At 32.9% G+C, this 15,599-nt stretch overlaps 1 protein-coding gene across 2 annotated transcripts in view; it reads right to left on the bottom strand.

Moving 5' to 3' along the window:
- The window catches only part of LOC126883738 (zinc finger protein 883-like), a 70,600-nt gene continuing 55,001 nt past the window's right edge, over window positions 1-15,599 (bottom strand). For both annotated transcript variants that reach the window (XM_050649404.1, XM_050649412.1), the window contains exon 3: window positions 1-1,979. In XM_050649404.1, the coding sequence (XP_050505361.1) occupies window positions 373-1,979 (1,607 nt within the window). In that variant the 3' untranslated portion in view covers window positions 1-372. The remainder of the gene's footprint in view (window positions 1,980-15,599) is intronic.

The following is a 15,599-nucleotide window of genomic DNA, read 5'->3' as shown; positions in this document are numbered from 1 at the left end:
TTTATGGTTTAAATTGATTTATTTTTGATAACACAAATTTACCTTAAAACTAATTTTTGAAGCAATTTTTCACTCGATAAGCAAAATAAAAATTTTGGATAACACCTTGGCTGCGTTACGGGATAAATAGGCCTTATACTGCACTAACGGTTAGCTGCGTCGATTGTGTCGTAACGCACGGTGACAAGTGGGGTATAAGATGCCTCGTAACGCACATAAATATCTCTAAACGCAGCCAAGGTGTCGATGACGCTCTTTCATAAACCATGAACATTTCAACAGATTTTTTCCAAAAAAGATTCTCAAATGTTTTTTTCAATCATCTGGTCTAAAATAACGACAAACGGCACATCTCAAACAATCTTAAAGTAATTAAGGAAAAGTTTCCTTACAGGTTTCCCCTTTCTCATATTCCTCCCCTACCTTTTCGAGCAAACTGCTGAAAACAAAGTGCTCACCGGCAAGGTTTTCCTCTACTTCTCCATTCTCTCTGTGCACTCCCTCCCCTACATTTTCGAGCAAACTGCTGAAATCAAAGTTCTCACTGGTAAGGTTTTTCTCCACTTCTCCACTCTCTCTGTGCACTCTCAAATGTGTTTTCAATACACTTGATTGGCTAAATTGTTTAAAACATATTTCACACTGGTAAGGTTTTTCTCCAGAATGCACTCTCAAATGTTTTGTCAAACTGGTTGCTTGACTAAACTGTTTAAAACATATGTCGCACTGGTATGGTTTTTCCTTGGAGTGAATGGCTATGTGTTCATCTAAATACCTTTTTCGAGCAAACTGTTTAGAACAAATTTCACACTGGTACGGTTTTTCTCCAGTGTGCAGTCTCAAATGTTTGTTTAAACCATCTTTTATTGCAAACATCTTAAAACAATATTCACACTGGTAAGGTTTCACCCCAGTGTGCAATCTCATATGTCTTTTCAAACTACAATTTAGGCTAAACTGCTTAAAACAAATTTCACACTTGTATTCTATTTTCTCAATGTGTGTTTTCGTGTGACTTTTTAATAAACTTTTATTGGCAAACGGTTTAAAGCAAATTTCGCATTTATGTGGTGTTTCTCCAGTGTGAACGTATTGGTGATCATTCAAATGATTGTGTCGAGCAAACCGTTTTAAACAAATTTCACACTTATAAGGTTTTTCTCCAGTGTGAACACGCAAATGGATTTTCAAATAACTTTGATGAGCAAAACGCTTAAAACAAATATCACACGTGTGAGGTTTTTCCAGGAGTTTCTCTATTGTTTCTTCAGTTTTAACAGGTGTTCCCTCAGTTTTAACAGGTGTTTCACTAGTGCTAGTGTGTGTCACCAAATGTTTCTTTAGAATAGACATTTGTGAAAACTGCTTAAAACAAACCTCACACTTGAAGGGTTTTTCTCCAGAATGCACTCTTAAATGTTGATCTAAACTGCTTTTTAAAGCGAACTGCTTCAAACAAATTTTACAGTGGTAAGGTTTTTCCCCACTATGCACTCTCAAATGTTTTCTTAAAGTACCTGCTTCACTAAATCGTTTAAAACAAATTTCACACTTGTGAGGTTTTTCCCCAGTGTGCAATTTCAAATGTTTTGTTAAAGTACCTGCTTCAGTGAATTGCTTCAAACAAATTTCACACTGGTATGGTTTTTCCCCAGTGTGCACTCTCAAATGTTTTCTTACAGTGCCTGCTTCACTAAATCCCTTGAAACAAATATCACACTTGTATGGTTTTTCTCCTGTGTGAATTTTCTTGTGATTCTTTAAAGAATGTCTACTGGCAAACTGCTTTAAACAAATTTCGCATTTTAATGTATTTTCTTCAATTGGTTGACGTTTTCCTTTAACACGTTTTCCTTTCACTCGTTTTTCTTTCACTCGTTTTCCTTTCACACGTTTTCCTTTCACACGTTTTCCTTTATTACGTGTATTTACGGGTATTGTTTTGATACAATCCAATATGTTCTCGTCTTGGGGAAAACCTAAAATAAAAACAAACATATATACTCAGTGACATTCGAAGTTTTACATCCAGATGGAATCATTTCTTGAATTTAATTTTTTGGCAGCACAATGACTATATTTAAAGCTTGCTATGATAACAATATCAATGTTTTATCTTTTATAGTTTTTGTAAAAATAAAGTTTTATCTAATTTTTTTTGAAAACACCAATTTAGAAGACAGTACAAAAATTTTTAGTTTTTATTCCTCTGCTAATTGTATTCAGTGCAAAAATATGCCTTGAGTTCGAAGACACCAAAATTACCACCATTTTAACGATTTTGACAGGGGTAAAATGATTGCCTATATAGATATGGATTTGTCATGTCACGAAATTGGCTGTCGTGTTAATGGCAGCTAATCCGAAAAGCTCAACGTAGATGGCGCTAGTGTAGTTGGAGGTCACGTCAACTGTCCAAATCTATATATTTCTAAGTAAAGATTGCATTTAATTCGCTGTGTGAATTTAATTTGGGAAAATAAGATGCCTCAGGGTTGTCCTATACCATCATTGTGCTCATCTAGAATACCAGGACAAAAATGTCCAAAGGTAATCTGAGAAAAAAGTGGATTGTAGTAATAAGAAGAGATAAATATGTGCCGCCAATATGTTTCCTTGCATGATGGCTTGTAGGAGGGCATATTCTGGATCCATTTCGCATAATGTGTCCAAAGTATTCTAACTTTCGTGATTTGATTGTGGTTAGTACTTCTCGATTCTTACCCATTCTTCTACGGACCTCCTCATTTGTGACCCGATCAGTGCATGGGATTTTAAGAATTCTCCGATATAGCCACATCTCAAATGATTCCAATTTTCGGCGCATATCTTCGTTCAAGGTCCATGATTCAACACCATAAAAAGGGACAGAGAAGACGTAGCATCTCAGCATTCTTACTTTTATACCAAGAGAAAGGTGGCTCTTGAAACAGGCTTGAAAAAGGTGGCTTACAGTTGAAGGTTGACCTAGCTTTTCGGATGCGCGCTCTTATCTTTTGGGTCTTGGTCTCATTCTTCATTTTTATTATGGTGCCGGAGTAGATGTAGTGACTCACTCTTTCTACAGGAGTTTGGTTGATGTAGAGTTGACCTTCTGTTATCTTTTTCTTGCTAATGATCATAAGGTTTGTATTGTTTACGTTTATATTGAGTCCATATTGTTGACTGTAATACGTGATTTTCTTCATGAGGACTTGTAGGTTTTCTAGGTTGTATATGTTGTGTATGTTTCAAAGCTTCGATAAATATTCTTTCAGTAGGTAGAGTAAAGATTGGAAATTAGGGGGGACAAAATGCAGCCTTGCCTCACTCCAGGCATGATTTTCACATATTCGGTGTGTTCACCGTCAACTCTGAGGTTTGCAGTCTGATTCCAGTAAAGATTTGCATCTGCATTTACTCTGCATCTCTGAAAATAAGACTTTTATTGAAAACAAAGCCTATCTCGTACCAACATTTATTAACCCGAACTGGTTGGGCGAAATTTGACTTTCACACAGCTTGGAAATTCTTTCATGGATTATCTTTAGGAACAATTTTAGATGACTCATCAGGCTTTTATTTTTTCATATTTCTTACCCCAATCTGTAGCGCTGGAGTTTAAAGGTCTTAGTTCAATAGTAAATTTACAAAGGATTAAATTTATTTACCCTCTCTGTCATTGAATAACTTTTTTCAGTAATTCTTGCATTTCTTCTCAATTCGTTTTTCAACTCACAAACAGTTCAAAATCCGTATTTTTCTGCTCTCATTTATTAAACCGCAATAATTAAAACAAAACTACCATACAAGCTTAAAGAACTGTCAAAACGTTGACCCGCAACTACACTAGCGCCGCCAAGCGGGAGCAACGGCGTACGTAGCTGCCATTATACGGCAATGACAGTTATGCGAGTGTATCGTCTGTGGACAAGCGAAGGTAGAGAAATACGAAGAAAACTAAGTGGTCAACCGAGGCGTACCACAGGGCGTCAAGATAGATGCTTTAGACTCGTGGCTCTGCGAGACCGTTTTGCTACTACGCGTCAAATCGCTGACCAACGGTTTGGAGTAGGCATAGGCGTAACCAGGGGGGGTTGGGGATTATACCCCCATATTTGGATGTACTTTGAGCTCTATACGGTTAACACCATTACTATTCCATACCCCCCAGAGACCATCAAGTAGTTGTAACCACCCCCTTCTTAGGATCATCCTGGTTACACCTCTGGGAGTAGAAGGTAGACTTGTTAATATACGTACCTTATACCGTAGCATTCGGGCCTTTGGACTGGTTTCATTCCGCCCACGACTAGTGCCGTGCAGCATTGGGTGGTAGAATGGTATAATGCAGCATTCAGCGATGTATCGCGATTTTGTTTAGGTATGCATGATGGTGGTAAGATGATAAGATGCCGCGCCGCCGTGAAGAGCGACGAGATATCGAGTTTGCTGTTGAGAGGTATCTACAAAGGACAGTTGGAGTAATAGTTTGGGGGGTTATTATAGTCGATTCACTAATCTGAGGCACAACTCTCCAGTTGACAATCTGAGCACAACTCTGATCACAATAAAAATGCACTATATATAAATAAATAAAACAAGACACGTTGAATGTTGAGGAGCAATCCCAAACCATGATTTGGGTGTATTCCTCGTGCTTGTTTATTTCTAGTGCATTTTTATTGTGATTGTAGTGTATACAGTTATGTCTCAGATTAGCGAATCGACTATACCTATGGTAGCCGATCACCACTTTTGTTTATTCGAGGCAGTATGACACATGCGTGTTAACTTGATGACATCTTACAAACCACTTTACTGTCTTATCTAGACTGCCGTCGAAACGTCCTCTTTCAGGAAGACAACGCGCATCCCCATATTGTTCGTCGAACTATGGACTTTCTCTAAGAAGCTAGCGTTAAGTTTTTGCCGTGGCTACCCCGTTCACTGGGGTTAAATTCTATCGAACATGTGTGTGATATGATGGGGACGAGACTGTCCAATTTGCACCATCCTTTACAGACTCTGGCAAAGGTAATCCATGAAATTCAAGTTGCTTGGAACGAGGTGCCACAAGCAGACATCGATCATCTCATTTTGCCAATGAGTAGACGTGTAAAGGAGTGTATTCAGCTACGGGGTCACCAAACACATTATTATTTTTTTATTACATGTCAATAAAAAGTCTTGCCAATGTTATCGTTTCATTCTTGATGAAAATGTACCATGTTGCCAAAAAATTAAGTTCCAGAAATTACTCCTTCTGGGTGTAACACTTCTGTCACTGAGTATATTTTCTCGCCTAAAATTATAACTAAAATATACTAAGTTTGACGCAATCTAAGAATTAATTAGCTATTTGCGAGCAAACATCATAGGGAACTTATACATTTTTTTATTACATAATACACCAGTTAATAGGGAAAAAAATCATCCATTTCACGTAAAAATGTTAAGCAGGGTTTTGAAGGTTTTAAACGATAGATGAGGGATAAATGATGATTATTCCGTGAAGACGTACAGCTAATTTTTCTTCTTCTTTTTTTTAAACAGTTACAAAGAATGAAAAACTCAGTTTTTTTACTATAAATCGTTTCTTGTGCATTTTAGAGAAAAAAGTTTCAAATAAATATTGTAGACCTTAAAAAGTTCTTTAATTTGGTGGGACAAATATTGAAATATATAAACAATTGACCGAGATAATTGTAAAAAACTCTCATTTTTGCACTAATTTATAAAAATGTTAATAACTGTATTTTTGCACAACGATATTTCATTTACTACTTTATATTATGCCAATTTAAGGGTTATTTCAGTGTGTTAAATTTCAACAAGATTGACCAAATAGTTTATGAGTTATTCAATTTGTTTATCCCAGAGAGCAATTGTTTAAACAACTGTTCTTGCCCTAACAGTGACTCTAGAGATATTTTACAAATCCCAATCGATTATTTGAGACTTTAATTTTAAGATGTATTGAAAGAAAATCTTTTAAGATTTTATCAAAATTGTTATTAAAAAAACCGTCTGAAAAAGACCCTACTTTTTAGGTTATAAACAATTGGAACAACTTTGACAGTTTTTAAGATACACGCTTGTATGTAGGCTCACTAAAAAGCTGGTGAATAAATACACATTAAAATTGTAAAAAGAATTTTATATGACCAATAGAAATCAAGTTAGAATTTTTTTTTCAATAAATCATATTTCCATTGTTTATAAACATTAAGAGCTGAGAACTGAATGAGTTGTTTAAGAAAATCTATATTTTATGACCCACTTCATATATTGCATATAATGCAGTGAAAAAATAAAAAGTCATGACCCGTTAAACTGATGGTACTCGTGAAACATCGCCAACGAATGTGAAGGTGAGAATAGCTTAGTTTTATTTTTTAGAATGGAATCCCAATTTAAAACAATTTACAATTAATTCAACTTTTATGTGCAGAGCTCAACAAATCTGGGTACCGATCTAAAGTAGAAGATGAAGATGCAGACGTAATAATAGTGCAGTTACGAACATACATATGAACCTGACAAGATCGTTGTAATAATTTGTAATGATACCGATATAATCATAATATTGACGCAACTCTCTGCTCCGGACAATAACATATTTTGAAAAAAAAAATGCGAAAAAGGACAATCTATCTATCTATTATAGTTGTAATAGGTTTAAACATTCTCATATAAGAAAATACGTTGGGTTCTTATATATTTTTACTGGGTGTGATACAACTTTTTAGATCTGATAAATATTTTTTATGACGAGAATGCTAACAAGGACGACATCATGAAAAACGGATATGATATCATTGTTGCTTTGTATTCTGCTGCAATTGATGTTACATATAAAAAAAAACACAAAAAGAATGTGCGTGTACTTTGTACGCACGTAAGAAGTTATACTTCTATTATATAATTTCAACGAAATAAATATATTTAACAGTTACAATACAAAAAATTAACAATAATTACCAAAAATTAACCAAAACTTAACAATGCAAAATATAAAAAAAAAGTATGAATCGTCCGGGATTTGAACCCGCAATCTCGCGATTTCTAGATCTCTGGTCCAATGCTCTACCAACCAGGCCATCAAGGCGAATGTTACTGACGTTTCAGATATACATAATTACACATCACGGTGACAAGTGAAATATAAAAATAGATGTTTTATTATTTTACGCCCAAGGAAGACAAATCCAAAGACACAAAATTATAATAACTAATACATTTACTAAAAAACACTAATATATTATTTTAATGGCTTATTTGCGCTGATACATAATTTGAAAGATTAGCAACTAAACGTCATACCGTCTGTATGATGCGCGCAGATTTATGAAAAATCGCCTTAAAAATGAAAAATGACTCTCAATTGCGCCCAAAGAAGTATAACTTCAATAACATATTGACATTAAATGAGTTACGATTTTCACAATTTATAAGAAATACAGGGAAAAAAATTTGCGTTTATCATCAATTACAACACTGGTTAGGTAAAAAACTGGATGCTACCCATACCCAATATGGATAGAAAAAAAAACTGATATGGATTTTAAACCCATTTACACCTTAGATTGTTTGACTCCTGAAGTGATATTAAAACAAATAACATGTAAATGTTCAACGGGTTGCAAAAGTACAAGATGTGGCTGTAAAAAATATGGTATAAACTGTACGGATCTTTGTACAAACTGTGCAGTGGAAGAAGAGGAGAAAAAATTTTGCAATCGCGCTGCAGTGGTTCTTGACGATGTCGAGTCAGACTTTGTAGAAGATGAACTAACTGTAACTTGCCGAGAAGTTTAGAAGTTGTAGATGTTCACTAGAATAATCAAATTAAAATTCATAAACAATGTTTTATTTTTTATTTTTATACTTATTAGATGCCTACCTAGACAAATATTAATAACTTCTTTCAATTAAATCATAATAAAACAAAAATTAATTTTTTAAAAACTATTAAGGACTTTTATATACTTTTTAATTACATATTGCAATTAAATAAATAAATAATGTATTGTACTAATTTATAATTATTTTATACTTATATAAAAAATATACTTTATTTAATAAAATTTAAAAAAAAATTACGAAATACTTGTAAAATTCAATACTTTTATAGTATTATTGAATCAATTTATTTTCACGGGATTTTCCAATTTTCCCGGAAGGTGAAATTTGCACAATTTTTATTATTTTCTTGAGCTACCCCAGTTAGAAAAAGAAGGTTGCGCGTGCTATGGAAGGTGATAATTTATTGCAGTTTTTTTCCAAAAAAGGAAGCGAAGCTCGAACAGTTCCCACCTTCAGTTTCGTTGGTGGTGTTTCACGAGTACCGTCAGTTAACGACACCGTTATAATAATAAGTTTTTATTGTTTCACTGCCTATGCAATCTATATACTGGATCATAAAATATAGATTCCCATAAATAAAGTATGTTCAATTTTCAGCTCTTAATGTTTATAAATAATGTTTATAAAATTGATTTATTAAAAAAATACTAACTTGATTCCTATTACTCATATAAAATTATTTTTTCTTTTTTAATATGTATTTTTTCATCAGCTTTTCAGTGAGCCTACATGCAAGCGTGTGACATAAAAACTGTCAAAGTTATTCTAATTGTTTATAACCTAAAAAGTAGGGCCTTTTTCAAACGGTTTTTTTAATAACAATTTTAATAAAATGTTAAATTTTTTTAATATATCTTAAAAATAGAGTCTCGAATAACTAAATATTTGCTAAATATCTCTAGAGTCACTGTTAGGGCAAGAACAGTTGTATAAACAATTGCTCTCTTGGATAAACAAATTGAATAACTTATAAACTATTTGGTCGATCTGGTTGAAATTTGGCACACTTAAATAGCCCATTAAATAGCATAATTTAAAGTAGTTAAATTATATATCATTATGCAAAGAGTAAAGTTATTAATATTTATAAAGTAGTGCAAAAATGAGGGTTTTTTGCAATTATATCCGTCAATTGTTTATATATTGCAATATGTGTCCCACCAAATTAAAGAACTTTTTAAGGTCTACAATATTTATTTGAAACAGTTTTCTCTAAAATGAACAAATACGTTTTATCGTCAAAAAACTGAGTTTTTCATTCTTTGTAACTGTTTAAAAAAAAAAGAAGAAGAAAAATTAGCTGTACGTCTTCACGGAATTATCATCAGTTATCACTCATCTACCGTTTAGCACCTTCAAAACCCTGCTTAACATTTTTTCATGTTTTTTTACCTATTAACTGGGGTATAATAAAGTTCAGTTTTGTTTACAAATGAGATTTTCAAAAGTTTACACTTAAAAAACTCATAATAACTTAGAAGTACAAATTTAAAATCTTCTGTGTATTTAAAATAGCTCAAACGACCCGTGACGTCACATAGTTATACTTTATTTATGTGTATGGTTATATTTATATTCTTCTTCTTTAGTTTATTGGCCTCCACCTACTTGGGTATTTAGCCAGCTCATCGTCGCGGAATAAGGGAAAAATATTTATATTTTAATGACATTAATTGTATGTCATTGTAATAATATATACCAGTTTGTTGAGTTTGGAGTTTAATACAGTTTTTGAAGGAAAGGAAAGAAGGTTTACTATGGAAAATAAAAGGAAACACTATAAGTGTTGTTTAGTGCCATTTTGTAAAAGTATTCAAAATAGTTCAAACGATCACACACATTTGTGACGTCCCATAACTGTATTTTCTACTGACGTTGATAATGTCTAATTTAAACTTATGGTACATTCCATGTCAAACCACACAGGAAAAAAATTTTGGTTCTCCGATTTTAAACTTGGTGTACAGCTTCTGCGGGACGTAAAAAGAAGAGATTTAAGGTCAAAAAGTCTTCTTCTTTTTTCTCAAAATGTTATTTTATGCGATTTTACAGTGATTTGGTGTTTATTTAAAAAAACAAATTTGAAATTTGATTTTCTATCGTAAAGTATCAATGGAAAAAATAATATTTTAACAGAAGGACTCAAAAACGTCATTATAACAAGTTATTTTAACTCAAAACAAGTTCTCGATCAAATTTTAGTGTGGCAAACGTTAAAATACCGTTTTTTACATGTTCCTCCATTCCCAAAATACATCATATTCGATTTGGCTGAAAATTTGCCCACAGATAGCAAAACATAGAACTTTAAGTGGTTAAAAGGATTTGAATAATTTTACAATACAAAAAAAGTTACATGCAATAATATCAGACTCAAAAGTAGTCCGTCCGCTATAACTTTTCCCATGCGGTACGATTCATTTTCAATCAAATTAAGTCAAAACAGAAAGTGAAACGTACGCCGATGTGTGTAGTATATAGTATACAGTATACAAAATGTATATACACATCGACGTTCGTTTCAATTTATGTTTTGACTTAATTTGATTAAAAATGAATCGTGCCGCATGGGAAAAGTTATAGCGGACGGACTATATATTAGTCCAGTCGGGATAGCATTTGACCTTGCATACCAAGCTACCCAAAATTTTATTTTTCTAATCTTTAGGACGGTATATAGTAGTCTAAATTTAAAATCGCGAATGAATTCCTCCGTTACGTTAGCCGCCATCTTGATTTTAAAGGAGAACCGTTTTGCTCAAAGAACCGCATTTTTAACTTTTCGACAAAAACGGTAGGAACTCAAATTGGTCTAAATAAATCTTATTTACAATTATTACAATTTATTTTTAACAATTTTCGTCGTGAGGTCGATATTTTCCGAGTTAATTGTACTTACAGTAGACGCCTATATTTTTGACTATGATATTGCATGTAACTTTTTTTGTATTGTAAAATTATTAATTCTTTTAACCACTTGTCCTATGTTTTGGCTATATTTGGGCAAATTTTCAGCCAAATCGATTATGACGTATTTTGGGAATGGAGGAAAATGTAAAAAACGGTATTTTAACGTTTTCTACACTAAAATTTTATCAAAAACTTGTTTTGAATCAAAATAGCTTGTTATAATCCCATATAGTGTAGGAAAATTCTCGAGAATGAAAAATCGGAAAATATTCTCGAGAATATTCTCGATATGGAGAATTTTCTGAGAATGAAACCTATGACGCGCTTAGGGATATTGTTAAAGATGAAATGGGGTATTAAGAAACATGAAATTATATGAGACGAAACAACAGTGCTCTTTATAAATACAAAAACAAGAGAAAACACAAAAAAATTAAATTTTCTCCTTAACAGCAAATAATGGATGTGGTGATCTAATCTGAAAAAGATTAGCCTCAGATTCAGAATCTGCTCATCCTGGTCATCTACATTCTGCAGTTTAATGTACTGATGAGAAGTTGTGGGATTTTGATTTTCACGAGACGCCAGCTCAGTCATGGCTTGGTCTACATCTAACAATTTTAAATTGTGAGCAATAAAAGTTTCCTTACCAGCCTGTTCAGCAGTAAGCCGGTTTCTTTTAGAGGAGTGGATAAAACCATAAGAACTGAAACTTCTTTTAGTTGCTGCACTGGATGAAGGCATATTTAATAATAATATATCAACTGCTATTTTGGTTAATTTTGTTCCGAAACATGTACCTGTTCATCATATGATTTGATTGGGTCTAGTTTTTCAACTGATTTTACAATGTATGGTTTTCCAAAAAAATTCCTCCTTAGATCAATAAAGTGACAAATCTGCCATAATTTCAGCTGAGTCATCACTCATCACCATATTTTAAAGATGCTAAAATTATCTATAAACTCAGTTATCTCAACTTGTTCCTCTCTTCTTAAATGAACACCATTCTAAATATTTGCACGTTAATACGGTTAATGTAGCACCAAAAAAATAAATACCTACTGACACTGTAAACACCCTAGCTAGTGGTTCATGGGATTCCCCAGCTCCGGCTACTTCGACTTTTAGGGATTTTATCTAAAATCGCGTGATTCCCCGGCCGGCCAAAGCGAAAAGGCATTTCATGAGCGGAGCAGCAAGTAGGTGTTTGGCCGTCAAGAACAATAATGTTTGGGATGCAAAAAATAATCTAGGTGAATTGGCAAAAACAATATAAATTCAGTAGAGCGTCGATTATCCGAACGTCGATCAACCGCACGACCGCTTATCCGAACTCCCGACTTGTCGTGTAAAAACTTGATTGAAAATGCCTAAATGTAAGCGTATTGTCCTTTCTAGGTAAAATAAACATGAGACTAACAAACGGTTAGAGGGAGGTGAATCTGCAACCAATTTATGAATACAAAGTTGATAGGCTGGTAAGACCGATAAAAAAACAAAAGACAGACTTACATAACTTTATGTTCCGGCTTAATTCTTTTGATAGATCCACAAATCGTAATACGATAAAACTTACCTTAAACACGGATTTAGATGATGCTGTATACAGGGTGAGACAGATAACTGGCCTGTTAGAAATATCTCGAGAACTAAAGGCAACAGAATCATGAAAATTGGAACACAGTGGTTTTGAAGGATGATCTATTAAATGAAAATATTTTCATCTCTTTGCAACTTCCGGTTATACCGGAAGTTGATTATAAGTTCGTTTTTTTAAATGGGACACCCTGTATATTTTTACATTTTTGGATTCTCTTCGATGTCTTCTTTCTTAAAATATGAGGATTTGTAATGTTATACAGGGTATTTTAAAAGATAATTACGCTTTTTTATTAATTTCGTAGCAATGTCCACACCCTGTAGAATTGTAGTAGTTTGACAACTAACACTCTACTTACGTTCAAATGATTTTTAATATAGTCTACTATTGTTAAGAATCATTAGTATAGCTAAATTTTTAATTTTAGTATACAGGGTTGGTCGAAACTCGGAATGAGTATTTTCTGAGTTTTCCTAAATGGAACACCCTGTATTTTAGTATTGTAATGAAATGATATTTTATGGTACTTTTTATTTCTTAAGCATTCCCTATACCTAACTGCTTTAATTTGTGCTTAATTGTTAGTCGCACCAACAATCTTAATTACGTAGGTATTTTGATAGTTAAACCATTATTGGTAATTTTAAGGATCAGTCTGGATTAATATGTATTTATTTCTGAAAAATTATTTGTAATTGAATATTTTCACGGCCAACCTAATAAAATTTTACGTATTTTTTGTTGCAATTAATGTTTAGCTTTAATCACCAATAACTCACAAATTAAAGTAGTTAGGTATAGGGAATACTTATAAAATAAAAAAGTACTATGAAATACCATTTGATTACAATACTAAAATACAGGGTGTTCTATTTAAGAAAACTCAGAAAATATTCATTCCGAGATTCGACCAACCCTGTATACTGAAATTTCAAAATAAGCTATACTAATGATTCTTAACAATAATAGACTATATTAGAAATCACTTGAACGTAAGCAGAGTTTTTAAAGTCAAACTATTACAATTCTACAGGGTGTGAATGTTGCTACGAAATTAATAAAAAAACGTAAATATCTTTTAAAATACCCTGTATAGTATTACAACATCTCATATTTTAAGAAAGAAGATATTGAGGAGAATCCAAAAATGTAGAAATATACAGGGTGTCCCATTTAAAAAACCAAGTTATAAGCAACTTCCGGTATAACCGGAAGTTGCAAAGAGATGAAAATATTTTCATTTAATAGATCATTCCTCAAAACCCCTTTATTCCAATTTTCATGATTCTGTTACCTTTAGTTCTCGAGATATTTCTAATAGGCTAGTTATCTGCCTCACCCTATATAAGCGGTTTACTCAAAAAAGATCCCGGGGAGAACCTATTGCTCCTACCTAGATCCCAGGAAGTTTTAGCTTTGTTTCATATAGGTATAGTTTGTGATGCCAAACTGACATCGAAAATTAAATTTCATATTTTTAATATACAGTAGACGCCCTCTTAACCGACCATGACGGGACCTGTCCATAGGTCGGATAATCAAAAAGTCGGTTAAACCGAAAATCTTTAAAACCACCCTCAGTAAAACATTACATATGTAACTCTATTAAAAATATATATATTTTATGATCTATAAACAAAAAAGTAGTATGTACATAAATATAGTCCGTCCGCTATAACTTTTCCCATGGGTCACGATTCATTTTCAAACAAATTAAGTCAAAACATAAAGTGAAACGAACGTCGATGTGTATATACATATGTAATTAACAATATCACTCACAAGACAAATTATGAAACTTGTATGACCTCTAATCTAAAAATAGTATCATCCAAAAAAATAGCTTCAGAACAACATCCAAAAAGGAGTAGGGTCGGTCGGTTAAGAGGGCGTCTACTGTATTCTGAAATACTTTGCCAGACACATGGTTAAAAAAGACTAACGCAGTCGCTCGTAAACGGGTAGGATTGCTTCGGCAGAAGAAAATTGAAGATGTTTTAATGCTTAAAAAATCTTCATTTTGTTGCAAATTCAACACTTTTCTGCTTAATTTCTATCCTATTTGTCACTAAAGATATATGCACATGTATGTATGTATGTAAAGATTTATGTAAATAAGGCTTTCATTCGTCTAAGGATAAATAGTATTGCTATATCAATACAGTTCGATTATCCGATAATATCGATTTTCGGAACACTCCTGTCCCCCAATTAGTTCGGACATTCGACGCTCTACTGTACATCTTTTTTAAATTATAATAATTTGACCCATATCTAGTTTTTATTTTTATTTCGGTTTTTGTAAATATAGAAAATTCTCGCCGAGAATTTTCTAGCCAAGAATATTCTCGTTCTAGAGAATATTTTCTTCTTACATCACTAATCCCATATAAGGACATTTTTGAGTCCCTTCTATTAAAATATTATTTTTTCATTGATACTTTACGATGTAAAACACAAATTTGTTTAAATAAAAAATACCAAATCACTGTAAAATCGCTTAAGGGGGAAGTCTACTGTGACAAGGAAAAAAACAGGCCGATTTTCCGGATTCTTTTTTCTAACAAAATATGGCTCAGGCATTAAATTAATTTAAGCCGCTATCTTTATTATATATTCAAGTATTTGTAAAAAAAATTTCAAGTCGAAATATTCAAAATTGCCGTCGTGGCACTCCTTCAAGCGCAGGTCCGTTTTTTTAGGTGCCCAAACGGTGTACATGAAATCTCACGTCTGGGTGATCTGAAACAAAAAACAAAATATGGTTATCATCTACATTGTATTGACTCTCGTCTGACGGAGAATTTTTTTAATATCGTTTTTTGTTTAATTGTTATATACAATAATAACATAAAATTTTTTGGCAAAAAAATAGAAAAAAAGTACAAGAATTTTTTTTCGGCGTCAACATTTTTAATCGACAAAATCCTCCGTCAGACGAGTCAATATTATGTAGATGATAACCATATTTTGTTTTTTGTTTCAGATCACCCAGACGTGAGATTTCATGTACACCGTTTGGGCACCTAAAAAAAACAGACCTGCGCTTGAAGGAGTGCCACGACAGCAATTTTGAATATTTCAACTAGAAATTTTTTTCACAAATACTTGAATATACAGGATGTCCCGAAAAGATTGGTCATAAATTATACCACAGATTCTGGGGTCAAAAATAGGTTGATTGAACCTCACTTACCTATATACAATAGTGCACACAAAAAAAGTTACAGCCCTTTGA

Source organism: Diabrotica virgifera, chromosome 1 (genome assembly GCF_917563875.1).
Source record: "Diabrotica virgifera virgifera chromosome 1, PGI_DIABVI_V3a".
NCBI lineage: Eukaryota > Metazoa > Arthropoda > Insecta > Coleoptera > Chrysomelidae > Diabrotica > Diabrotica virgifera.
The sequence above is the reverse complement of the archived record's forward strand: the minus strand, read 5'-3'. Positions and strand labels throughout refer to the sequence as shown.